This window comes from Erinaceus europaeus, chromosome 10, assembly GCF_950295315.1.
Source record: "Erinaceus europaeus chromosome 10, mEriEur2.1, whole genome shotgun sequence".
Classification (NCBI taxonomy): domain Eukaryota; kingdom Metazoa; phylum Chordata; class Mammalia; order Eulipotyphla; family Erinaceidae; genus Erinaceus; species Erinaceus europaeus.
In genome coordinates, this window is record NC_080171.1 from 112,523,785 (window position 1) to 112,550,391 (window position 26,607).

General features: G+C 47.2%; 1 protein-coding gene across 10 annotated transcripts in view; it reads left to right on the forward strand.

Moving 5' to 3' along the window:
* The window catches only part of SEMA4D (semaphorin 4D), a 129,792-nt gene that overhangs the window by 67,353 nt on the left and 35,832 nt on the right, over positions 1 to 26,607 (forward strand). For 8 of the 10 annotated variants that reach the window (XR_009552143.1, XM_060200530.1, XM_060200531.1 and 5 more), the window contains 3 exons: positions 23,642 to 23,992; positions 25,986 to 26,131; positions 26,530 to 26,592. Coding sequence is in view for 9 of the 10 variants with exons in the window: in XM_060200530.1 (XP_060056513.1) it covers positions 23,911 to 23,992; positions 25,986 to 26,131; positions 26,530 to 26,592 (291 nt within the window). In the remaining variant the exon portion in view is untranslated. Of the gene's footprint in view, positions 1 to 9,498; positions 9,644 to 22,651; positions 22,673 to 23,641; positions 23,993 to 25,985; positions 26,132 to 26,529; positions 26,593 to 26,607 lie in introns of those variants that run through there. The other 2 variants (XM_060200524.1, XM_060200529.1) reach the window with 2 other exon arrangements.

The window sequence follows — 26,607 nt, forward strand, 5'->3', positions numbered from 1 at the left end:
TCTACACTGATTTGGGGGCCCAAACTCTGGTCACCAAACTTGGCCATTAGATGAGGATAAATACAAATGGAACTCATGTCTAATTGGTTTGAAAAAAAAAGTATAAAAAATGATGGTGCTTGGTGACTGGGTTGTGTTTTAAGGCAGAGAACGATGTTTTTTCAAAATAGCTCAGCCAACTTAGCAGACTATAATGAAGTAAGTCAAGGAAATTATATAGCTGTTGCCCGTGGAAGGAAGCAGACCTGTGAACGTGATGCCTAAGTGTCCTAATCTTTCTTTCATGTCTGTGTGTGGGTCCCCACCCCACCCCCAGATGGGAAAAAGGACAGCACCAGTGACATGTCAGGATGTCCTCTGTGTGACCCCAGGATCTGTGGCTGTAACATGAAACATTCTACAGTAGAATGGTTTCTTGGTTGTGTTTTGCTGGTGGTTTCAGTCAGCCTTTAGCCGTGAATTTTAAGTAGGAAGCTGGCAAGATCTGCATGTTCCTTTGATGAACTTGTCACGCTGTATTGTGCACACCACACAGCCATGAAATGTGTTTAGCAGCATTGGATGCACCCAGCAGGACGCCACACAGAGCCTCCCAGGACACGTAGCGTGATTCATGCACAGTGCCTGCCCCCACTGCCAGCCCACAGCCCACAGGGCCTCCTCCCTCTCTCCTGGGAATTCTGGGTCAGGTTCTGGCTGCCGTAGAGCAGCAAGCCCACTTGCCCCTCTCCTGGACGCTGTGTTGCTCTCACTGCTGCACTCAGAGACACGAATGCTTTCCTCTCTGCCAGGGTTTCTTAGGAAAAGAAGGGGCCACCAGGCTGTCAAAACCACCAGAAATGACATCAGGTCTGTCTCACAGGTTCTTCACAACTTCCAATCTGATGAAATCTGTATAGTATGATTCAAATAGGACATTGAAGTATAAATCGTTGTAACCCATGTGCGATTGGTAAAAATGTTTTCTTTCTCTGACCTTTTCTGTACTGTCTCTATATATTTCACACTTAATAGAAGGTTTAATCAAATTAATGGCAAACTCACTGACTGAAGCCTGGGAGGTGGCATAGTGGGTAGAGAGCCTCTGACCTGTGAGCAAAAATCTATAGGCTCAAGGTATGTGTAGTACTCAGTAGTATTCAGGAACCAAATAATTTCTTCTTCTTCTTCTTCTAGCGTTTGCCCTTCTTCTGTAGCCAGTCAACAGCAAAGCTGTCAGGAGCTGCTTGTTGCTGGCTTTGAAAGTGACTGGGATCCATGTGGATTCAGTTGGCTAGGAAGGATCGTCAGTTTCCCCAATGAATGGGTACTCACGGGATGCACCACGAGAAGGTCGATCCAATGCAACCCAAATAATAAAAAATGGAAACACTTCTCTCTCACTGCTGCACTGGACACTCACTGCCAGTAGGTGCTTGATTAGATTTTGATCTGCTCAAGTCACCTTTCAGATTAAGTTAGTTGCAAACACACGCACATACGTCCACACACACATGGTCATAAGCCATGTTGTTTTCATGATGGGATCCTACTCTACACATTATTAGAAACTTAAATTTTACTGTGTCTTAGACCTCCTTGCTGGCAGTTTTTTTTTTTTTAAATCTTTATTGATTGTACAGACACAGCCAGAAATTGAGAGGGAAAGGGGTGATACACAGGGAGAAGGACAGAGAGACACCTGCAGCCCTGCTTCACCACTTGTGAAACTTTCCCCCTGCAGGTGAGGACTGGGGATTCGAACCTGGGTCCATGCGCACTGTAACATGTGCACTCAACTAGGTGTGCCACCACCCGGGCCCCTTGGTGTCAGTTTTAATGACTCTATTTATAAAGATTCATTTTGTTTCAAATGAGGAGGATCTCTTTCTCTACTTCTCCCCCTAGCCCAGCATATGCAGCCTGGAATCAAATCCAGGGCCCCATAGAGCAGTTCCTGTGCTCTACCTGCTGAGCTTTCCCCTGATACCCTACAGATCTCTCTCTCTCTCTCTCACACACACACACACACACACACACACACACACACACACACACACACACACACACACACACTCCCTTTTGTTGCCCTTTTATTGTTGTAATTATTGTTGTTGTTATTGATGTCATCGTTGTTGGATAGGACAGAGAGAAATGGAGAGAGGAGGGAAGGATAGAGAGGGGGCAGAGAACGATAGACACCTGCAGACCTGCTTCACCGCCTGTGAAGCGACTCCCCTGCAGGTGGGGAGCCAGGGGCTCGAACCAGGATCCTTACGCTGGTCCTTGCACTTTGCGCCACCTGCGCTTAACCCACTGCGCTACCGCCCGACTCCCCAGATTTTGTTTTTGACACCAGGGTTATCACTGGGGCACGGTGCCAGCACTATAAATCCACTCCTCCTGGTGGCCATTGTTTCCATTTTATTGGATGGGACAGAGAGAAATTGAGAGAAGAGGGGGAGATAGAGAAGGAGAGAAATAGACACCTGTAGAACTGCTTCACCACTTGCGAAGCGGTGTCGTCCCCCCCCCCCCCCCTGTATTCATGAACGCACTCTGGCACATATGTAAGCATACACATGCATGGACTTCTAGGTCTGTCTTAAATTTTCTCTAGTGAATAACCTTGACTGCTGTGCCTTCTATAATTAGATGGACGCACACTGATATACTGGCAGAGAACTGCTGGGTCAGAGGTTCTTGACAGGGTATTCAGCTTTCCCGGGTGTCTGTCTCAGGCATATGCACACTGACCCTCATCACTGTGCTGACAGCAGCCTGTCCTGTGACTGCCCTTCTTACAAGTGGTATTGCATCCTGATTCAGTGTGCAAAGCTGCCCCTGACAGAGCATGGGCAGTAGGTGCTGATGTCAGTTGAAAGTCTCCATTTCACAACACTGTGCCGCGCTTCTAGGATGGACTTTCAGATTGTTGTGAGGAGGCTGGACAGTGCTGGGGACCCTACTCCTGACAGAAAGTCGACGTGGAGCCAGGCAAGCCCGGTGCCCAGCCTCAAGCTCCTCAGGGGCAGGAGTAGGCTAGGATATGCCTACAACCAACCTCTTGTTTTAGACACACTGAGTCTTCTTAGCAAGATCATTATTATTGGCTCTGTTTCATGGTTGGTAAGAATTATAGTTGATTCTTACGCTTGGCTTCCTCATTGCCAAGTGCTGTTTTCAGCTTTCTACATAGATTATTTGTGGATCATTAGAACAACCAAGTGATGGGAGTCAGGCGGTGGTGCAGTGGTTAAGCACAGGTGGCGCAAAGCACAAGGACCGGCATAAGGATCCCGGTTCGAGCCCCCGGCTCCCCACCTGCAGGGGAGTCACTTCACAGGCGGTGAAGCAGGTCTGCAGGTGTCTATCTTTCTCTCCCCCTCTCTGTCTTCCCCTCCTCTCTCCATTTCTCTCTGTCCTGTCCAACAATGACAACAATTTCTCTCTGTCCTGTCCAAACTACAACAATAAAACAAGGGCAACACAAGGTAATAAATAAATAAATAGATATTTTAAAAAAAGAACAACCAAGTGATGTGTTGCTGTTGTTATATTCACTTTCTGGATGAGGAAACAGGTACAGTGAGGCCCCAGTAAATTTTTCCAAAGATACACAGCCCTGTGTCCTGCCCCAGTATCACTTGTCTTCTCCCCATTCTAAAGAGGCTGCATGGATCCTGGTGACTCCAAGGATCTTTAGATGTGAGGTCATAGTTGCAAAACATAAGATGCCTTCAAGATTAGGCCCATAGCTATGTGGTTATTGTAAATAGTCCTCATCAGTGAACAGTTGCCATTAAGCCCTGAGTTTTGGGATTCCCACACATTCATGCATGTGTGTGTGTGTGTGTGTGTGTGTGTGTGTGTGTGTGTGTGTGTGTGTAAATGCCAAGTTCCTTGTTGGTGACAGGGAAATACTCTCTTCTGATCCACCTCCATTCTTTTGCAGACCCGTTGCATTTCTTCTTCGAGCATTATAATAAGTTAGGAGACACATGGTTAAAGCAACATGATTCTAATTGCATGAGAAGTGTGTCCTGCATTCTTCGGTGTGGTGATAACTAATTATAGCTTGTAGGCTTTTCTTTCGAGTGAAGTGTGCAGCCCAGGTTGGGGCCTCTTGGTTGACTAAGGTCAGAAGAGGGTATTTTTACTCAGAAACCACACGGTTGGAGCCATTTGTGGGGAAGGTTGATAAGATGACTCCACTTAAAGTCAGAAAATGAGGTAGTTGCACAAGTCTGAGTGCTTTGTGTGAAGTTATTAAGAAAACAGGCATGGGGGGCTGGGCAGTAGCCCACCCGGTTAAGCGCACATGGCGCGAAGCTCAAAGACCAGTGGAAGGATCAGGTTCAAGCCCCCGGCTCCCCACCTGCAGAGGAGTCACTTCACAAGTGGTGAAGCAGGTCTGCAGGTGTCTGTCTTCCCCTCCTCTCTCCATTTCTCTCTGTCCTGTCAAACAACAACAATAATAATTACTACAACAATGAACAACAAGGGCAACAAAAGGGAAAAAAATGGCCTCCAGGAGCAGTGGATTCATAGTGCAGGCACCAAGCCCCAGCAATAACCCTGGATGCAAAATAATAATAATAATAATAATAATAATAAAGGAAAGGAAAGAAAGCAGGCATGAATGTGAGCATCTCTGCATGCTGCTGCTAGAGCTGAGGTGATAGGTGCCTTTTCCAACTACAGAACAAACAACTTTGGCTTTTTATTAAAGCTTATTTTCTTACAAGACAAATTTCTCAGTTTAAAAATTCTTGGTATTAAAGTTATTTATCAGACCTTTTATTTTTTCATGAATAGCCACTTTCCTTTTTTTCCCTTAAGTGTTTCTGCAGGTCCCAGGAGGCGCTGACCACCTGCCTGCCAGTTCAGTGTGTGTGCCCATCACTTGCCCCTTGGGTCTGCTCACCCCTGTCTAATTTTTATTTTTAATCATTGTTGTTGTTATTGTTATTGCTGTCATCATTGTTGGATAATAGGACAGAGAGAAATGGAGAGAGGAGGGGAAGACAGAGAGTGGGGAGAGAAAGACAGACACCTACAGACCTGCTTCACCACCTGTGAAGCAACCCCCCCTGCAGGTGGGGAGCTGGGGGATTGAACCAGGATCTTTATGCCGGTCCTCGTGCCACATGTGTTTAACCCACTGTGCTACTGCCCAACTCCTGTTGCCCTTGTTTTTATCATTGTTGTGGTTATTATTGTTATTGATGTCATCGTCGTTGGATAGGACAGAGAGAAATGGAGAGAGGAGGGGAAGACAGAGAGGGGGAGAGAAAGATAGACACCTGCAGATCTGCTTCACCGCCTGTGAAGCGACTCCCCTGCAGGTGGGGAGCCGGGGGCTTGAACCAGAATCTTTATGCCAGTCCTTGCACTTTGCACCACCTGTGCTTAACCCGTTGAGCTATTGCCCGACTTCCCCTGTCCAATTTTTAAACAGGAGTTACAGGCTTCAAGTACTAGGTAGGCACAGCCTTGCCCAGCACATTGTCATATGTGAAGGTAATTTTTTGGTTCCGCATGAGCCATCAGAAGTCATTAGGATTGGAATGATTCAAGTATTGTTATCTGGAGATGTCTGGAGATAGCAGCTTCCCCCCAGGGCCCTTATGCGCTGGGGTGATTGATCCCACTACTGCAGTGCTGTGTGAGAGATATGGGCAGCAATCATGTTTCCCAGAAGCACCTTCTGCTTCTCAGCTGTCTTCAGAAAAATGGTAAGAACTGTATAAATCTTAGAGCTAAAGAAAAATAAAAACACTCCCACAAAAAGTGCTATTGTTTGATTGTGAAACAATCATGAATCGGGCTGAATCATGCCCGATCACAAAGGGGTCAGACCCCATTACCCCAGCCTTCAAGCCATCCATAACCCCACGTAGATTCACAATTTCAGTTTGCCCTTCTGTGAATAAACATTAGTGTTCTTATTAGACAGGGAAAGCTCTGCTTTGGGGCATTGCATCCTGCACTATGAAAAGATAATAAACATGTGACAGAAATGGGCTACACTAAAGTGGAAATTCTTCTGTTTTGCTTAAAAACAATAGTCAGGAACAAAGTGGGGAAAACTCTAAATGGCTTCAGGAAATCGTTTCTTGGTTAACCGGTTTTGCCTGTTTGCTTTCCTCCTTGTCTGATGCTTCTTGATTTCAGTAAAGATAAATTCTAAGGCACACGTATCTGAAGGTCACACAGTCTGATAGTATTTTTTTTTTTTTTTTTTTTTTGATGAATGGCCTCTGAACTGAGAGGCCATATTTAAATGAATTCTTTTGCAGGAAAGTAGCAGTGGTCAGTGATTAGGGGTCTGGGTGGCCAGCTAGTTTCATGTCTTTTATTCATGGGCAGTCCGTTTAGCAGCTACCCCTTGTCTCACTTGCGTAAGTGCATCACAGGTCAGTCAGCTGGGGTGAGGGTGTGGGGGGGGGAGGACAGGGGGAGGGTCCAAGATAAAAACAACATTTGCAATAGTTTCTTTTATGGACTCTTGAGAAGTGATACTGAGTTTATATGGGTGGAAATTTTAAATGCTCGTATTTTCCATTATTTTCGGAACAGAGATCTCCGAAGACTCCTTCCTGGAAACCACTGGGAAGCCCCACGTGGTATGAGGTACAGGCAAACTGATCTTGGTCTTCGATCTGCATTCCAGGCTAGGGAAGTTGACTTCTTGTAGATGTCTCCACGGGTTCCAGCCAAAGGTCGTCCCCAGACCCTTGCGTCCTTTTCCCTTTTTCCACCAAGGCTTGGTTCTTACTGGTGCTTGGTGCCTGCACCACAAATCCACTGCTCTTAGTTGCTATTTTTCCCCGCCCTTTTTTTTTAATTGTCTTTATTTATTGATTGGATAGATATAGCCAGAAATCAAGAGGGAAGAGAGGCAGAGAGACACCTGTAGCACTGCTTCACCACTCGTGAAGCTTTCCCCCTGCAGGTGGGGACCGGGGGCTCGAACCCGAGTCCTTGAGCACCATAACATGTGCGCTCAACCAGGTGCGTCACCACCCGGCCCCTCCCGCCTCCTTTCTTTTTATTCGATAAGACAGACTTAGAGAGGGAAGGAGGAAATAGAGAGGCAGAGAGACAACTGTAGCATGGCTTCATTACTCGTGAAGCTTACGCTCCTGCGGGCGAAGACTGGGGGCTCAAACCCAGGTCCTTAGCACAGCAGTGTGCGCTCAGCCAGGTGGGCTGCTGCACGGCCTGCAGTCCCTGCGCTCTTGATACCAGGCGTCTCATCCTGACTGTTGTCCTAAAGGGCAACGGGTGCAGGCCAGAGCTCTTCAGCCCCCGAGCCTGTCCCCATCCCTGTGTCTTAGTCCCTTTCTCTCTGGCTTGATGATCCCTTGTCTGGTCCCTGGAGGATTCCATCTTCTCCTTTGGGGAGTGTTGAGAGGTCACTAGTGAGTTCTGATGTGTCTCCTTATCCTGCCTGGGGCTGGCTCTGTGATTAGTGTTCATTGTGGTCAACTCCAAACCATGGATTCCCAGTTTTAGAGGGAAGAGAATTACCAGATTCATTTGTGGAATGAGGGAAGTGCCCATTTCCCTCTCGTCCTTCACACCTCATTCAGGTGTCTCAGTTTCCACTTCTGCTGGGCCCTGGCCTGCTGCTGTTAATCTCTGTCAGCTGGACCAGGCACCCCAGGGACCTGTTTTGCCAGTTCGGTGGGAGCGGTTCATAGCTCTACTTTCAGGGATCCGTAGCACTTTCCATGTTTACTGGCTGCATCTCTCTGTTTCTCTGTGTGTGTGTGTGTGTGAGTTAATTACCCGCTGAGTTAGACCAGGACTCTGTGGGTTTCCTCCTGGATATATTTATAGGTTTGTTTATTGAGAATGCCACGACTTGACAGTTCTTTTGTAAGTATTTTTCCTCTCTCAATCACCTGTTTTGGGTGTGTGTCTGTTGAATCCTTTATCTCTAAGGAACATTCTGCAGTCTTTAGCTGTAAAGGCTGAAATCCAATTCTTGTTCTATTTGGTGCTGTGTAACAGTGAATCCCTGTGTAGGGGCCAGGTGGTGGTGCACCTGGTTGAGTGCATGTTACAATGAGCAAGGACCCGGGTGAGTGCGCCAGTCCTCACCTGCAGGGGGAAGAGAAGCTTCATGAGTGGGGAAGCAGGGCTGCAGGTGTCCCTCTGTCTCTTTCCCTATCTCTCCCTTCCCTCTTGATTTCTGGCTGTCTCTGTCCAATAAATAAAGATAATTAAATAAATATAAAATAACTTTAAAAAGAGAGAATTCTGGTGTAAAAAAAAAAATAAGGTGGCGCTCCCATTATTTCTGCTCTGTTACCACAAAGCAGGATTAAGTACAATTCATTGTCTTGTTCAGTGAGATGCGCTTGGAGAAGGGTGAATGGTCTCATCTATGGGTGGAACTTAAGAAATCAGGTGGGAAAGGCAGAGCACAGGTGAAAGTTCGGCTAGATGTGGTCTGTTGCAGCAAGGCCAAGACTGGGGAGAGTTTGGGGAAGGGACTAGGAAGGCCCAGGGACCCAGTGCACAATGGCAGAGAAGGACTTAGGTGGGTGGTGGGATTGGTGCAGATACTACCACAGAAGGGTAAGAAATTGTACCCTTGTTGGGTGGAGGTAGATAGCATAATGGTTATGCAAAGAGACTTTCAGCCTGAGACTTCGAAGTCTTAGGTTCAGTCCCCCACACCACCATAAACCAGAGCTGATCAGTGCTCTGGTAAAATAAGAAAAAAGAAAAAATTGTACCCATGTGGCAACTGTCTTGTAAACAATTATTTAAAAGAGAGCAAAAAAGAAGAAATAATTTTTTGTCTAGAAAACCAATATATGGTGGTCCGGGAAGTGGCGCAGTGGATAAAGCATTGGACTCTCAAGCATGAGGTCCTGAGTTCAATCCCTGGCAGCACATGTACCAGAGTGATGTCTGGTTCTTTCTCTCTTTCTTCTTATCCCTCTCATTGATAAATAAATACAAAAAAAAAGAAAGAAAGAAAACCAATGTGTGGCCAAGTGGTGGTTCACCCAGTAGAAAGCAATTTATTTTTTATTACTATTTATTGCTTCCAGGGTTATCACAGAGACTCAGTGCTTACACTATAAAGCCACTGCTCTTGGTGGCCGTCCCCCCCACCTTTTGTCCTTGTTGTTACTATTATTGTTATTGTTGTTGGATAGGACAGAGAGAAATCGAGAGAGATGGGGAAGACAGAGGGGCAGAGAAAGACAGACACCTGCAGACCTGCTTCACCAACCTGTGAAGCGACTCCCCTGCAGGTGGGGAGTCAGGGGCTGGAACCGGGATCCTTATGCCAGTCCTTCCACTTTGCTTAGCCCGTTCCCCAAAAACAAAATTTTACTATGCATGAGGATCTGGGTTCAAACCCCTGGTTCCCAATCACAGGGGGGTGAGGTTGAAGGAAGCTCACGGCAGGAGGGAACATTGCTGCAGATATCACACCTTCTCACTTCTCTGCCTCCCTTCATTTCTCTCTGTCTCTCACCTTCTAAACAGTGGTTGCTGAGAATGGTGGACTTGTGCAGGCTCTGAGCTCCAGCAATAACCCTAGTGGGGGAAGAGAAATAAAAGCAAAAGTATAAGAAGTTCCCAAGCCACTCTTCCCATCACCACCCCCACCTCCCAAGTTACCACTCTTCAGGTTGACTGTGTGTCTTGTGTGTTTATGTTCACATATGTGTCCTTGGACATGTGTAAGTAGCCATGTATCCCTATGTTTATCCATGTGTTCCCAAGCATACATGTGTCTCCTGTGTTGATATGCATCTGTGTGTCTTTGTGCTCACGTGTGAATAGACCGGCAGCTCCTCCTGAACACAGCATGGTTATTCCAGCCCTTTTTGCCTATGGTGTGTGTGCACAGAACGGCCCCTGCTGAGGTGCCTGAGAGTGCTGTCATTGTGCCAGGACCATCCACACACACCTGCATACTGGCTTGTTTATAGAGTTGTGCCTTGTAGGAGGTGAGAATCTGCATCCGGTTGGGGATTCAGAATCACCCTTAGACATGTCTCTCCCATTCCCCTCTCCCCACCCCAAGTGTATCACCAGCCGTTTGAAATCTCTCTACCTTGGGGCTGATAAGTGGGGCCTTAAAGTACATGGCTTTGATGGTAGGAAGTTTTAGAAGCTCATTTGAGAGGGAGGATTAATACTACAAATAAATTCTAGTCAATGCAAGCCTTTTGTTTTTTAAAATATTTATTTATTTATTCCCTTTTGTTGCCCTTATTGTTTTATTGTTGTAGTTATTGTTGTTGTTCTTGATGTCATCGTTTTTTGGATAGGACCGAGAGAACTGGAGAGAGGAGGGGAAGACAGGGGGAGAGAAAGTGACCGCCTGTGAAGTGATTCCCCTTTAGGTGGGGAGCTGGGGGCTTGAGGGATCTTGACGCTGGTCCTTGTGCTTTGCACCATGTGCACTTAACCTGCTGCACTACTGCCCGACCCCCAATGCAAAACTTTTCAACCTGGTATTATTATCTAAATCTCCTCCCCTCCCAGACTGAATAAACACTGGGGACAGGTAACTAGATTCAGTAGCATTTCCATATCTTTTTTTAAATAATCAATTTATTTTTTATTATCTTTATTTATTGGATAGATAGCCATTGAAAGGGAAAGGGGGAGATAGAGAGGGAGAAAGACAGAGAAACACCTGCAGCTCTGCTTCACCACTCACAAAGCTTTCCCCCTCCAGGTGGGGACCGGGGGCTCAAACTTGGGTCCTTGCGCGTTGTAACATGTGCGCTCAAACAGGTACGCCACCACCCGGGCCCTCATTTCCATGATTTTTTTTTTTGTATCGGTAGTAACCGCTGGGCTAGGCATGTCTGAGAATAGGAGATTGAAGTCTGGCCCTGTAGCCCTTGTGGCACCAGAGACCTGTGGTTAAGTCCCAGCTGAGACACACACCCTCAAGACGTGCCAGCATGCCCCAGTCTAACCCCATGGCCGCTGGGAGCCGGGGCCCAACCTGTAGTCTCTGCGTTTCTTTCAGGGGTACCAACAGGCAAAGTCAGTCTGTGGGAGGGCAGCTGTATTTCCCTCAGTGCTAATCTAAGGCTCAGGGATACAGGTGGGCACCAAATTTCCCTCCGAGTGCTGTCTGCATGCAAGCACAGGGGTCCATGGCACCCCGCCTCACTCTGAGTGGCTGCTGGCTGCCTGGCTGGAGAGTTGAGCCACCCTTTCTTTTTTTTTTTTTTTTTCCTCCAGGGTTATTGCTGGGCTCGGTGCCTGCACCATGAATCCACCGCTCCTGGAGGCCATTTTTTCCCCCTTTTGTTGCCCTTATTGTTGTAGCCTCGTTGTGGTTATTATTATTACCATTGTTGATGTTGTTCGTTGTTGGATAGGACAGAGAGAAATGGAGAGAGGAGGGGAGGACAGAGAGGGGGAGAGAAAGATAGACACCCGCAGACCCGCCTCACCGCCTGTGAAGCAACTCCCCTGCAGGTGGCGAGCCGGGGGCTCGAATCGGGATCCTTACACCCTTCCTTGCATTTTGCGCCATATGCGCTTAACCCACTGCGCCATCGCCCAACCCCCCCTCTCCCCTTTCTTCCTTCTGCCTCCTCTCAGCTCACATGTGCTGGGTCTGGGCGAGGGAAAGAGGATGAGTGAGTCCTGATGAGTGTGCTTGCCCTGTGAGGTAGCTGGAGGGGCTGGTTCTCTAGACATCTGCCGCTGGGTGGGTCCAGCTGCACCTCAGTCCAGCTCCGGGCATGGCCTGGATTGTTCTGAGTTCTGGTAACAAGCACTGAAACTCTTTTAACTATCTGTGCTTTGAACAGAGAACACCTAACCTTGTTCTGTTTCCTAAGAGAAAGGCCAGTTATGAGAGGTGGTGACATCTGCACCATAGCCCTGGTGAGGGAAGGACCCAGGGTGGAAGAGGGGGCATTGGTTAGGAATAGTGGGGTGTGTGTGAGTGTGTGTGTGTGTGTGTGTGTGTGTGTGTGTGTGTGAGAGGGAGAGAGAGAGAGAGAGAGAGAGAGAGAGAGAGAGGTAGCTGTGAGTTCGTTGCTCCAGGTGGGAAGGGGTGGTGTGGCCCACTGCACATTCCTTGCTGCCCTCAACCTGAAGGGAGAGTCAGCTTCTGCTCTGTCCGGGCAGCCAGTGTACACAGGAAGCAGGCAGGGTCCCCAGCCTTCATTGACATCAGCCTGGCAGATCCGTTCTCAGGGGAGCAGCAGGGATACAACAAGGAGATAGATCTTCAGTGATGACTAGGTTCCTGCCGCTGAAGGGAGCACAGGCACCTTAAATGTGGTCATGATGATGTGTCTTCTGCTGCTGCGCTCTTGGGAAGGGAAGCCAGGATGTAGCATGTGTGTTACAGACTCCAGACCATCTATGGCTCACAGTTCTTTAGAAGACACCAACCAGTACTTGGCATTCCCTTGAAGAATGAAACATTAACAGGGCCGGGTGGTGGTGCACTTGGTTGAGTGCACGTGTCACAATGGGCAAGGACCTGGGTTTGAGCCCCTGGTTCCCACCTTCGGGGTGGGGTGGGAAGCTTTGGGAATGGTGAAGTAGGGCTGTAGGTATCGCTCTTCCTCTATCCTTTTCTATCTCTGCCTATCCTTCTGATTTCTGGGTGTCTGTCCAATAAATAAAGGTAATAACAATATATATTAAAATTTTAAAAAATTATTTAAAGAAAAGGATGAAACATTAGAACAAATATTTGTTGTGGTAGAGTGTACTCACACTTCATTGCATGTGTCACGTACTCATATGTGTGCAGAAGCACACAAGCACGGGTGCACGGTCACATAGACACATGCAAGTATGTATATTTATACAGGCGCATGTCCACAGCCACAGGAACAGCTGTTTCCCTTATTGGCTCCTGGGCAGCCTCTTTCTCTGCTGAGACCACTGACTTAACTCAAGGCCATTTGGGTGAAAGCAGCCATGTGACAAGCACTGACAGCCTGAGTGCTAGGTTCACAGCCCCCTCTGTGCTCCATTCTCTGCTGACATTTAAAGTGGCTCCTTGGGAGCCAGCACAGTCAATGTAGGTAATGGGAGCGACATTGTGCGCACTTTCTAATGGATCCTCACGTCAACATGAAGATAGCACTCTCCCACTGAGGAGGAGAGACAGGCAGCCCTGGCCCCTTCACCCCCAGCAAGACACCATTGTTTCTCAGAAAACCAAGCAGGATGGGCACTTAGCTGTTTCCATTTTTTTTTTTTTAACTATTTAGGCAGCAATCTTCCAGTGTTGCTGGAATGAGGGCAGCATTTCTGTGTGGGTGTGATCTGTGCTGAGCTTTCTGGCTTATTCATTGTGCAAAGCAATGTGTGCTTGTTGAAAAAGAAGAAAAAATGAAAACCTCCTGGTGTCAGAAAGTAAAATGTGCACATCTCCCCCATCATCTGGAAAGAGAGAGGGAGGTGTGTGTGTGTGTGTGTGTGTGTGTGTGTGTGTGTGTGTGTGTGTGTGTGTGTGTGTGGTGGGGACTTCCTGATCTTTGAAATTAATGTGGATTGTTTTTTTAATCCACTAGAGGCCAGAGAGAGAGAGTTTGCATCACCCATGTTTGAGTCCTGGCACCACATGGAAGTGCCACAGAACCTGGAGGAATTCCTGTACTGTGATGTCTCTCCTGCTCTCTGTCACTTTTGAAAATATAGGTCAGGTGTGGTGAAATAGTGGATGTGTGCATGAGGCCCTCGCTCTGTAAGAGAGAAGGTAAATAGGAAGAAGAAGAGAAAGAGGAGGAAGAAGAAAAGAACAAAGCAGTGAATTATAGAAGCCAGGAGTCAGGTGTATGCTAATAAAATAAACATGATTTAGAGCTGGGTGGAACCCAGGCTGGGAGGTTTGTACGTGTACACACTCGTGCGCGTGGTTGCCTCGAGGGCGGGCCTGGGAGTGAGACAGACTCCTGGCTGAGTCAGTACCTGCCTGGCTCCTGAGAGGCAGGCGGTGTTGCGTTGGCCTGAGTTGAAGGGAGGGAGAAAAAGGTTTTCTCGCCTCAACCAGCCCTTATAGCCCTCACGAACAGCAGTTATTCCTGGGGGGATCTGGAAGCCTCTGTTGCTTCCAGCAGCGTTTGCTGAAATCATACGGTGACTCTGTCCACCTGACCTCTGTCCTAGAGCTGTCTTTACATGAACATCTTTACAAGGCCTCTCTCTCCTGTTCATTCGGGTGGTCTTGCTTGTGAAACTTGGAGCAACTGATGTCACTGTGGCTCTCCCACCCCTGACCCCCGTTCTCTAACTAGGTGATTATCCATTCTGCCTCAGAAAGGACCAGAGATATTTTCAAGTCCTTTCTCATGCTGTGAGGTCGTTGAGTGGGAAGGGGGAATATGGTGGTGGGGGTAGGGGTGGCAAATTGCAAGGATGTGGTCTTGAATCATGTTAACATGAAGGAGCTTATCGCCAGGAGCTGCAGGACAAGAAAGTTCTAGAAGAGGGATCATCCTTTGTCCAGGCCAGGAGGGGCAGGGCCCAGGACCCCTGTGACATGGCGCCTCTCTGGTTCCTATGATGCTACTTGGCGAATGGTCTCATTTCTATCCAAGTGTGTATCCCCAAATGTGACTATGCAGACTGGCATGTCCCTTAGTCTTTGGGAAGGTGTCCTGCAGGAGTCTCATTCACTGTTGGACCCACACAGACTGCAAGGGACCCGAGCATGGGTTTCTTCTTTAAAAAAAAAAAAGTTTGCTTGTTTATTTATTTATTTTATAAGATAGAAATTGAGAAATTTCCTTTCTAGGGATGGGAAATTGACTTGTGAAGCTTCCCCTTGCAGGTGAGGGCCAGGGGCTTGAACCTAAGCCCTTGTACATGGTAATTTGTGTACTCAACCAGGTGTTCTGTGTCTAATCTCAGGTGTTTTTTTTTCTCCTTCTCTCTTTCTCTTCCTCTCCCTCCTCCTTCCTCTGCTTCTTTTTCTTGTTGTTATTATTATTTACTGAGAAAGAGAAAAATTGAGAAGGGGAGATGGAGAAGAAGAGACACCTGCAGGCCTACTTCACCACTGAAGAAGCTTCCCTCCTGCTGGTGGAGACCAGGGCTTGAATCCAGGTCCTTATACACTGTAATGTGTGCACTTACCCAGGTGCACCACCACCTGGCTCCACCGACTTTTTTTTTTTAATCTGTTCTCTCTTCTTTTTCTTTTTTATTTATATTTTGTTTGTTTATTCCCTTTTGTTGCCCTTGTTGTTTTATTGTTGTTGTAGTTATTATTGTTGTTGTTATTGATGTCATCATTGTTGGATAGGACAGAGAGAAATGGAGAGAGGAGGAGATGACAGAGAGGGGGAGAGAAAGATAGACACCTGCAGACCTGCCTCACCGCTTGTGAAGCGACTCCCCTGCAGGTGGGGAGCTGGGGGCTCGAACTGGGATCCTTACACCAGTCCTTGCATTTCGTACTATGTGCACTTAACCTGGTGCACTATCGCCCAAACCACCCCCCCCCATTTCTTTTTAAAACCTAATTAATTTGGGTCAGAGCTATTAATCCTCACGGTTTTAAGATGCAATGGCTCTTACACAACTGATGAAAGCACCATCCTTCCTCCAGGATTTGCTCACATCCTCTTAGAGATAATTTCCTCTTCCTGTTTTAATCTTGCGGCATAAGAACACATCTCTGGGGAGTTAGGCGGTAGCACAGCAGGTTAAGCGCACATGGCACAAAGTGCAAGGATCCCAGTTTGGTCCCCTGGCTCCCCACCTGCAGGGGAGTCGCTTCACAGGCGGTGAAGCAGGTCTGCAGGTGTCTCTCTTTCTCTCCCCCTCTGTCTCCCCCTCCTCTTTCCATTTCTCTCTGTCCTGTCCAACAACGACATCAACAACAACAACAACTACAACAATAAAAAAAACTCAAGGACAACGAAAGGGAGTAAATAAATATTAAAAAAAAAAAAAAGAACACATCTCTGGAGGTGTCTACTTCCAGAAGGCCGGACTGAGTGAGAGCAGCTCATAAGTTGAAGGACAGACAACCTGTGGTAGTTGTACCTTTTGGAAGATCAAAATCATAGGCTGGGCCAGAATCTGATGCCCAGTTCCAGTTCACTGGGATTAAAAAGTATTTCAGCTCTTACAGGTAGAATGAATTGTGTGCTGGCCACATATGGAGGAATTGCATTGCTGGTCTTTGACTTCAAATTCAAGTCTAAGAAAACTCCCGCTGTGAAAGCAGCATAAATGGATTCTAAACTACCTCACCTTCTCAGTTCCCACTGCCTGGCAAAGCTTACAGCAACTCATGTGATAATTTGTACAATAAATCCTAAGCCTGGGGGAAAAAAAAAGAGCGTAGATATCTGGGTTTAGGACTGGTCTCCAGAGAGGGAGTGTCCTATATCCTCTGCCTGAGTCTAGACTTGGTTGCCCCAGCATTTCACAGGCATCCCAGAGGACTGGATTGAACTGGGGACCTAAATGGAAATGTACTCTTTTTAAAATTTATTTGTTATTGATAATTGGTTAGAAGATTGTAAGATTACAACGGATAGTTCCACACCATACCCACTACCATAGTTCTCATAAGTCTTAGAGACAATTTGCTTGCTTTCTATTTTTGTTTGGATTTTTTGTTTGTTTGGTTGTTTTGGGGCAAGTTCATGCGACTCAGATCTCTGGATTCCACATATGAGTGAAACTATCTGGTGTTTGTCTTTCATCTCTTTACTTATTTTGCTAAGCATAATCACCTCCTGTTCCATCCTTTTGTTCCAAAGGACACAATGTCATCTTTTTGATTACAGAGTAATATTCCATGGAATATATATGCCATAACTTCTCTAGCCAGTCATCTGATGATGGGCATGTAAGCTGCTTCCACTCTTTGGCTGCTGTGAATAATGTAGCTATATCCCTTCTAACTAGTGCTTGAGTGTCCACTGATAAATGCCTAAGAGTGGTATTTACCTGATCATAAGGTAATTCCACTTTTTATTTATCTTTTTATCTTTCTGGAAATTTCTTTTACTTTGAATAAGTTTTTTAACCTAAGGTAGTCCCACTGGTCTATTCTTGCTTTAATTTCTTTTGTCAGTGGGGTTGAGTCTCCTCATGAAGTGTCCAGTTTTTCCAACACCATTTCTTTCCTTTTGATGTTCAGGGTTCTTAAGTATTTCACTAGTGTTTTGTTCTATGTATCTTATGGTTTCTGGCAAAAATGTCCAAGCCTTTAGTCTATTCTTGGTTAATTTTGGTTAGCAGTGTTAGGTGATGGTCTAGCTTCATTTTTCTACACGTTAACTGTTCAGTTTTCCCAACACCATTTATTTTTCCACTTCATCTGGGTTTGGTTCTTTTGTCCTTTATTAGATATCTATATGTGTGTGGGGCTATTTCTGGGATATGTTTTCTGTTGCATTTGTTTGAGTGTCTGTTTTTGTTCCGATACCAAACTGTTTTGGTTACAACTGCATTGTGGTATACTTCAGAGTCAAAAATTGTGATATCTTCATTTTTTTTTTCCTGTATTTCAAAATTCCTCTGGCTATTGTGGTCTTTTGTGGTTCTATATAAATTTGAGTTTTGTAAAACAGACTTCCATTTCTTTGTGTCTTATTATTTTTACTGTAAATATCTTTTTTAAATATTTATTTATTTATTCCCTTTTGTTGCCTTGCTGTTTTATTGGTGTAGTCATTATTGATATCATTTTTGTTGGATAGAACAGAGAGAAATGGAAAGGGGAGGGGAAGACAGAGGGAGAGAGAAAGACTACTGTAAATATCTTTCACCACTTTTGTTAGATGTACTCTAAGATACTTTATCTTTTCAGTTCAGTTGCAAATGATACTGCTACTTTTTTTTTTTTTTTAATCAGAGCACTACTCAATTCTTGTTCTTATGTGTTCTTGTTCTTGGGAGCCATACTATTTCCTTTCTTTTTTAAAAATATCTTTATTTATTTATTGGATACAGACAGCCAGAAATCAAGAGGGAAGGAGGTGACAGAGAGGGGGAGAGAGAGAGAGAGAGAGAGAGAGAGAGAGACTCTTGTGGCCCTGCTTCACCACTCACAAAGCTTTCCCTCTGCAGGTGGGGACAGAGGGCTTGAACCTGGGTCCTTGTGCATTGTAACATGTGTGCTCAACCAGGTGCGCCACCACCTTACCCCCTGACCATTTCCTTTCAACAGAGACTCAGCTTCTGTTGATACCTGACTGAAATGCCCCCCCCCCCCATCTCTGCACTACCCCGACAACGCTTCCTAAACTATGGGTTCATTCTCAGGGGATGTTTGTACTCAGGAAAGTCTTGTCTGAGCAGTTGAGGTTTTTAAAATGTGAACGTTAGTATTTATTGTTAGTTTTTTCCCAAAGTGCTGTTCAATTTTGGTTTATGGTGGTTCTGAGGATTGAACCTGAGACCTTTGATGCTTCAGGCAGGAAATTCTTTTTGCATAACCATTATAGTCTCACTCTAGTGATAACATTTGTTTTTTTCTTTTGCCCCACTCCTTCCACCTCTACTTCACTCCCCACCCCTTTTTCTCTTTTCTTCTTTTTCTTTAACTTTTATTATTTATTTATTTATTTATTTATTTATTCCCTATTGTTGCCCTTGTTGTTTTTCATTGTTGTTATAGTTGTTACTGATGTTGTCCTTGTTGGATAGGACAGAGAGAAATGAAGAGAGGAGGGGAAGACAGAGGGGGAGAGAAAGATAGACACCTGCAGACCTGCTTCACCGCCTGTGAAGTGACTCCCCTGCAGGTGGGGAGCCGGAGCTCGAACCGGGATCCTTCTGCCGGTCCTGTGCTTTGCGCCACGTGTGCGCTTAACCCGCTGCGCTACAGCCCAACTCCCTCGTCTTCTTTTTCTTAATAGTGAAATAGTCCTTATAAATCTTTTAGCTTTATTTTTATTTGATAGAACAGAGAAATTGAGAGGGAGTGCGAGATAGGCAGAGAGACAGAGACACCTGCAGCCCTGCTTCACCACTCATGAAGCTTTTCCCATGCCGGTGAGGACCAGGGGCTTGAACCTGGGCTCCTGTACATTGTAATGTGTGCGCTTCACCAGGCACGCCACTACCCAGCCCCATAAAATTTATTTTCTAAAATAATTTTAACTGGGAGTCTGGCGGTGGCGCAGCGGGTTAAACGCACATGACACAAAGCGCAAGGACCAGTATAAGGATCCCAGTTCGAGCCCCCGGCTCCCCACCTGCAGGGGAGTCGCTTCACAGGCGGTGAAGCAGGTCTGCAGGTGTCTGTCTTTCACTCCTCCTGTCTGTCTTCCTTTCCTCTCTCTTGTTTCTTTCTCTCTGTCCTATCCAGCAACAAGGACATCAATAACCACAACAATGTTAAACAGCAAGGGCAACAAAAGAGAAAATAACTAAATAGATAAATACTTTAAAATAAATAAGTAATTTTAACTTCACTAAACTTAAGCAGAGAGCACAGAATTCCCGTGTACCCCTAGCCCCACCACCTCCCTTGTACCGCTCCCACTCAGAGGGAGGAGAAGTAATTGTCGTCTGTGCCCCATTTGTCCTGCCCTCCCCCCTTCGAACCCTGGTCACCATGAATCTTTATGCTGCCCTAATGTGGAGGGAACATTCTTAGAAACACTTGCCTTTCTGGACACTCAGAGCTGAGCTGTTAGGAGCTGCTGCAAGAACTGTCCAGGCACACAGAGGAATCATTATGTCGGAGTGAACTCTTCACAGGTGGAGGTTCACACACAGGGGGACACTGGAAATGTCCTGAATGGTGCTGACAAGCAGAGAGGGAGCGCAGCCTTGCAGACCGCTGAGCTTCATGTAATTGGCCTAACTAAGGATGGAGAAGTAGAGGAGTGTGGACTGTGATTGTCCATGACCTTGTCAACCGTGATTTAAAAAAAAAAAAAAGTTGGGTTTAATCCAGCTGATAGGAAGGTGTGGACACATTTGATGTGGGAAGTGACAGGCTCTACCTTATGTCAGAGGCATCATTCTGGCTGCTCCTGCTAGTGTTCAGGGAATATGTCATACAGGGAGGTTGTCCCTGCTGGGAACTGTATCTGATTATTAGTGAGAAAAATCTGAAAAAGAAAAAAAAAAACCTGTCATTTCAAGAAATGAATAGTCTACTAGCAAGTTCAGAGGCAAGGTAAAGAAAACAGGTCTCCATTATGTTGTCTGGAACCTTGGCTAGCTCTTGTTTGTTTTCACTTGGCTATTCAATTTTTTTCTTTGCCTCCAGGGTTATTGCTGGGGCTCGGTGCCTGCCCTACAAAACCACTGCTCCTGACAGCCATCTTTTTTGCCATTGTTGTTGTTGCTGTTATTGTTATTGGTGCTGCTGCTGTTGTTGCTGAATAGGACAGAGAAATCGAGAGAGGAGGGAGACAGGGGGAAAGAAAGATAGACACTTCCAGATCTGCTTCACCACCTGTGAAGCGACCCCCCCCCCCCCCCCGCAGGTGAGGAGCTAGGGGCTCAAACTGAGTTCCTTCCACCAGTCCTTGCACTTTGTGCCACCTGCACTTAATCCTCTGCGCTACTGCCCGACCCCTTCACTTGGCTATTCTAAGGAGACTCTTACTATCTTCATGATTTTTTTAAAATTAGTATTTATTTATTTTTCCTTTTGTTATCTTTTTTATGTTGTTGTAGTTATTATTGCTATTGATGTCACCGTTGTTAGATAGGACAGAGAGAAATGGAGAGAGGAGGGGAAGATGGGGGGGGGAGAGAAAGATAGACACAGACCTGCTTCACAGCCTGTTAAGTGACTCCCCTGCAGGTGGGGAAGCGGGGGCTCGAACCGGGATCCTTAACGCCAGTCCTTGCACTACCGCCCGACTCCCATCTTCACGATTTTTAAGGTGTCTGCTATTGCTCCAGCCATCAAATTAAGAGTTCCAGGCAGCAAAATGGGGAAAGGTTGAAGGCAAAAATGGGAGCATTAGCAGAATGGGCCTCCTATTAGTAGTGTCTAAAGTTATTTTTGTATGATTTTGACCAGACTTGCCTTCAGGGAAGCAAAGCAGTGCGGTTAGCTGACCACATTGACATGTCAAGTAAAAACAAGAGTTTCTTAATGAGAATGAAAGGATGTGAATTTTATGCCTGAAGCCAGTGGTCTGTGCCACAGATGGGGGTGGTGCTTGGGGAGAAGGTAGGGAGAGGCTAGGGAGAGGATTGGACAAGGGGAGGGAGTGTGGCTTAGATAGGATGCGAGTGGTGGTGGAGATAGACCTCAGGTGAGCTAGGAGAGGCATCTGGGAGAGAACATTATGGGAACCTGGTGTCTGGGCAGATGTGCAGGACTCCTTCAGGAGCACTTAGCATTCACAGGGCACGCAGGATTGCTTCATGAAATGCTGGCATTGAGGGGCGGGCAGTGGTTGAGCACACGAAGTACAAGGACTGCAGCCCCTGGCTCCCAACTGCTGGGTGGACTCTGCACAAGTGGCGAAGCAGGTCTGCAGGTGTCTGTCTTTCTCTTTCCCTCTCTGTCTTCCCCTCTTCCCTCAGTTTCTCTCTCTCCAGACCAATATAATGAATAAAGAAAGCCTCCAGAAGCAGTGGATTTGTAGTGCCAGCACAGAGCCCCAGAGATAACCTTGGAGACAAAAAAAAAAAAAAAAAAAAGATGGTTGTATTGAGAACACTGCAGTTTAAGAGAACTTACCTGCCTGGTCCTTAGGGCTCCTTTGTGCATTATTTCCCTACTGATGGCAAGAGAACTTGGTGTCCCCCAGTGCCTGGTTGCAGACCGTGTGTGTGTGTGTGTGTGTGTGTGTGTGTGTGTGTGTGTGTGTGTGTGTGTGTGTGTACGTGTACACGCGCGCGCACGCTCACACACACGCGCACTGCATGGTGATGCTCTCCCCTCAGAGCTAGCTCAGCACAGAGTGACTGCTTCTCCTCGCTCTGTGAAGGAGCCCTGTCTTCTCCCTCCTGCCTTTCTTCTGAGTTCCTTGTTGCATCTGGCAGTGTATTTAGAGTTGGGGGGAGGGGGGTTCTGGACTGGTCACCCCTGTGGATTCCCAGTGCAAGTTTTGCCTTTCAGACTGGCGCCCATTTCTCTAAATAGTTGTCTTGGCACACAGCCACACAAAGCCACATATGAGTCTTCTCTGCCTGCGTGTTGCTAGCAGGCTCTAGAAGCCGGACAGAGACCGTAGACCCACAAGGCTGAAAATAATGCCTTTTAGGGGAAAGCAGTGCCAGCCTCTGACCGGGATGTACTGATTTCTAGAGAAAACCAGGGCTCCCCATGTTTCAGAGTAGAGCAGAGGCCTGAGGCCTGGAGAGACGTGAAGCCTTACCGGGATGCCTTCACGCCAGAAAGAGGAAGCAGAGGCCCAGGCAGATGAGGGCCTAGGTCCCACCTCACCCAGTGTCTCTCCAGTGGGTAGGTGCTCATGGTAAAAATTCCTCTTGCATTCACCTGTATGAAGTGAAGCGGGGTTGGTGATCGGTGCCATAAGTGTGAGTGTACTCAAGAACACACACACACACTAAAATGAAATAAGATGCTTTTTAAAAAAATATTTATTTCCATTTTGTTGCCCTTGTTTTATATTGTTGTTGTAGTTATTATTATTGATGCCATCATTTCTGGATAGGACAGAGAGAAATGGAGAGAGGAGAGGATGACAAAGGGGAAGAGAAAGACAGACACCTGCAGACCTGCTTCACCGCCTGTGAAGTGACTTCCCTGCAGGTGGGGAGCCGGGGGCTCGAACCGGGATCCTTACGCCGGTCCTTGCTCTTTGCACCACATGTGCTTAACCCGCTGTGCTACTACCCAACTCTTGAAATAAGATGCTTTTAAGCCCAGTGCACTGCACTGCTGTGTACTGGGCTTTTTAAGACCAGGCAAGAATTGTGGAGAGTCAGGAGGTAAGAGAAGTGACTCCTTAGAAGGCATGAGGAAGGAGCCCTGAGGCGGGTGGTGCTGGTGGAGGAGGGGGTTCACTTCTTAGGTAAACAGGAGTCAAAACCTGTATGACTCTCTTGAAAAGTTTGGCTTGACCCGAATCTCGTGGAGCAACAGGCCAGGCTGTTGGACAGGTACTGGCATTTGGCAGGTTGTGGGGGCCTGTGGGAGGCTGAGGAGAAGACGGTTGGGCAGGGGGTCCCCAAGAGGTGTCCTGTAGGAAGTCACCCACTCAGCATAGCAAGCCCACGTGCATGTGTGTCCATGTGTGCACGCACAAGTGCTCTCACAATTCAGCCTCTTGGAAGCCTCTGGTCTTTCACTCTAGACTTTCTGTCAATGAGATTTGCAGGAATCGGGAAGCCAGAATCTCCAAGGGAAAGTGAAAGCCTGATTCAGCTTCCTTCCCCATCCATCTCCTTACCAGATGGACATAGGCAGTGGTGCAGGGAGGATGAAGGGGGCGGCCAGGAGGGTGTCTGTGTTACCGCCTTCTCCAGCCCACACTGGGGCCCTGTTTCCGTGTCTGCCCTGCATCCTGCTGGCCTGAGGAGTGGGGAACACTGGCCCTATAACGCAGGCACAGCTCCCACACAGCTGGGTGGGCTACCCCCACTCTCTGCCCCAAGAGACCCTGGGTTGTGTGGTGACTGGGACATGGGAAGACAGCTAGAGGAAAACACTGAGCAGATAGAGAACGGGAATTCTGACCACACGTCTAGACTTGTAACCCCTTCTCTTATTTTCTTCCAGTGTTTCTTCTGAAGGCCGCACAGAAGCCGTCATTTAAGAAACACGCTGGTGGCCATAGACATCGTGGTACTGAGAGTGGTCTGTGCTCACTTCGTGTGCTCGGAAATGCTGCTGCTTAGTGGTCTGGCCAGCTCCCAGCTCCAGGTCACGCTGTTTGTCCCTGCTAGAGGTTTCTGAGCTGTGGCTGCTGTTGACAACACCTCTCCCGCAGCCTCCCCTCAGCCCTCAAGTGAACATTTGCTGCAGAAATCTTTCCACTGCCTGTGAGGATGCTGCTCCCCGCACTCGCCATGCTGTTGGGGACGGCAGCAGCCTTTGCACCCACCCCTAGGATCACCTGGGAGCACAGAGGTGAGGGCAGCCGTGTGTGGGCGCTGTGCAGACACTTGTCCACACGTTAGTTCTTGGCACTTCTTTCTGAGGAGACGGCATGCCTGCACTTTCCAGAGGATGCTTCCACAGCTGGAAGTGCTCATGGAAATGTGATTTATTCCTGATTTATTTCTGAGTAAAGGTGTGTGTGTGTGTGTGTGTGTGTGTGTGTGTGTGTGTGTGTGTGTGTGTGATCAAAAAGAAAACTCATCGCCCCTGTGCTTTAGGGGATTGACATGGCTACTGAAATACAAACCCACAATCCTCAAGGCCAAGCCTGCGAGAGAGGGGCATCTGTGGTCTGAGGATAGTTCATTAAATGTAGAGCTGAACTTCAGACTAGTCGCTTCACTTGTAGATCATTTATTGCCATTTTATCTGTTTCCTGTCTGGGGAAACTGGCTTCTGGATGCTTAGATGTGGGGAGGTGCTGGGGACTGGAGGGTAGAAATAAGCAGCTCCTTTTCCAGAGATGGACCCATAGGCAAGAGCTGTTGCCCCCCAGAACACGGGGGCTGAGTGTCTAGAGGGTCCTCTCACCCCCCTTTCAGCACGGGGAGGTAGTTAACCCCTAAAGCATTGACACAGGGCTCTGAAATAACACCAGTGCTCGTGATAGATGGCAGCCAGATTCAAAAGGTTCAGAAACTGATGCTGGCTAGAAGGAAAGGCAAGTTCTTGGCAAACAGTGCTGGCACATTTACGAGATTCCTAAGTAGCTGGTTGTAAAGTGCTTCATATCCTCAGTACCTAGAGGTGCAGTTATTAGATGTGTGAGAAAAAAAAAAACTGCTTGTCTCTGTCTTATAAATTAGTCTGGTTACCCCTCCAGATACTTTGGTTGAAGACTATAGACACACTAGAATTGATTCTTATTTTTAATTGTTTTAAAGTAAGTCATCTTTTTTTTTTCCCCCTAGAAAGATTACAGTTAGGGGGTCAGGCAGTGGCACACCTGGTTCAGCACACACATTACAGTGTGCAAGGACCTGGATTCAAGCCCCTGGCCCTCACCTGCAGGGGAAACGCTTCACACGTAGTGAAGCAGGGCTGCAGGTGTGTCTCTGTGTTTCTTTCCCTCTGTACCTCCCCTGCCACTCTCAACTTCTCTCTGTCTCTATCTAATAATAAATAAATAAAGATTTTTTTTTTAATGTTATAAAAAGAAAGAAAGAAAAATCACAATTAGTCTTACTTGTAATTTGTGGTGAGTAAACACACAAAAACAGAAGACTGGTAAGAGGCAGAAGCTGGGGATCGGGCAGTAGCGCAGTGGTTTAAGCGCACGTGGCCCAGAACGCAAGGACCCGCGTAAGGATCCAGGTTCGAGCCCTGGCTCCCCACCTGCAGGGGAGTCATCTCACAGGCAGTGAAGCAGGTCTACAGATGTCTTTCTTTCTTTTTTTTTCCCCCTCTCTGCCTTCCCCCTCCTCTCGCTATTTCTCTTTGTCCTTTCCAACAATGACGACATCCACAACAACAACAATTACTACAACAAAAAAACAAGGGAAAATAAATTTAAAAAACAAATAAAAACAATAAAACAAGGGAAAATAAATTAAAAGCAAATTTGAAAAAAGAGAGACCGAAGCTGTCGGGACATCAGCACCTGTCTGTGTCTGGGGACATCATTGGCTGAGGGTCACAGTCTTGGGGGATCTGCTCTCCTGGGGCCGTGCTGGGGTGGGGGCATGGTGGTCGTGCTGAGTGCAGGGCTTGGCATTGGGCTTGGCTGAAGGCAGCAGGAAGGGAGGTAGGTTGGTACTCATCCACTCTTGCTGCCTTAGTAGCGAAAGCTCCTGCTCTGCTTGGAGGAGCCTTTAGTTCCTGCTTCCGTGAGGGCTGGCCCGGGCTGTGGGTCCATGCAGAGTCCTTTGAATAGGACAGTGCACACAAGGAAACTGCGCTCAGTGTGTTTAGGCTCAGAGATGCCTGATGTGCTTGCTCTGCCCCCTGCCTCCACCCTCCACAGAAGTACAGCTGGTGCAGTTCCATGAGCCAGGCGTTTTCAACTATTCCATCTTACTGCTCAGTGAGGACAGGGACACGCTGTATGTGGGCGCCCGGGAAGCCGTGTTTGCTGTGAATGCTCTGAACATCTCCGAGAAACAGCATGAGGTAGGACTCCCACCACCAACAACCACCATCTCGCTCCCTCTCCCTCTCCCTCTCCTTCTCCCTCTCCCCCTCTCCCCTGTTGTCTGTACTGTGGCCAGAAGCTGGCTCCTCCTCAGGCCTCAGGCACTCCCTCAGGCCTGTGTCCGTCCCGCAGACATCTGTGCACCCAGGAAGCAAGCTGTTGGCCACGAGAGGCCAAGGGCCCTGTCCTGAAAGCTTCCCTGCGTATCATGGCCCCATCTCAGCATGTCCCCTGGAGCCTTCATCCTCCCTGGCCACCATCTTCTCCAGGGATTACCTTCCCCCCCTTTCTTCCCCCATCCTCATGCTTTTCACTGTTTGCTTCTCAAGGGGGCCAGGGTGTGTACTGAAATGGACTCTTTCATCCCTCCTCACAGGTACACTGGAAAGTCTCCGAAGACAAAAAAGCAAAATGCGCAGAAAAAGGAAAGTCCAAACAGGTAATTTCTTCTGCA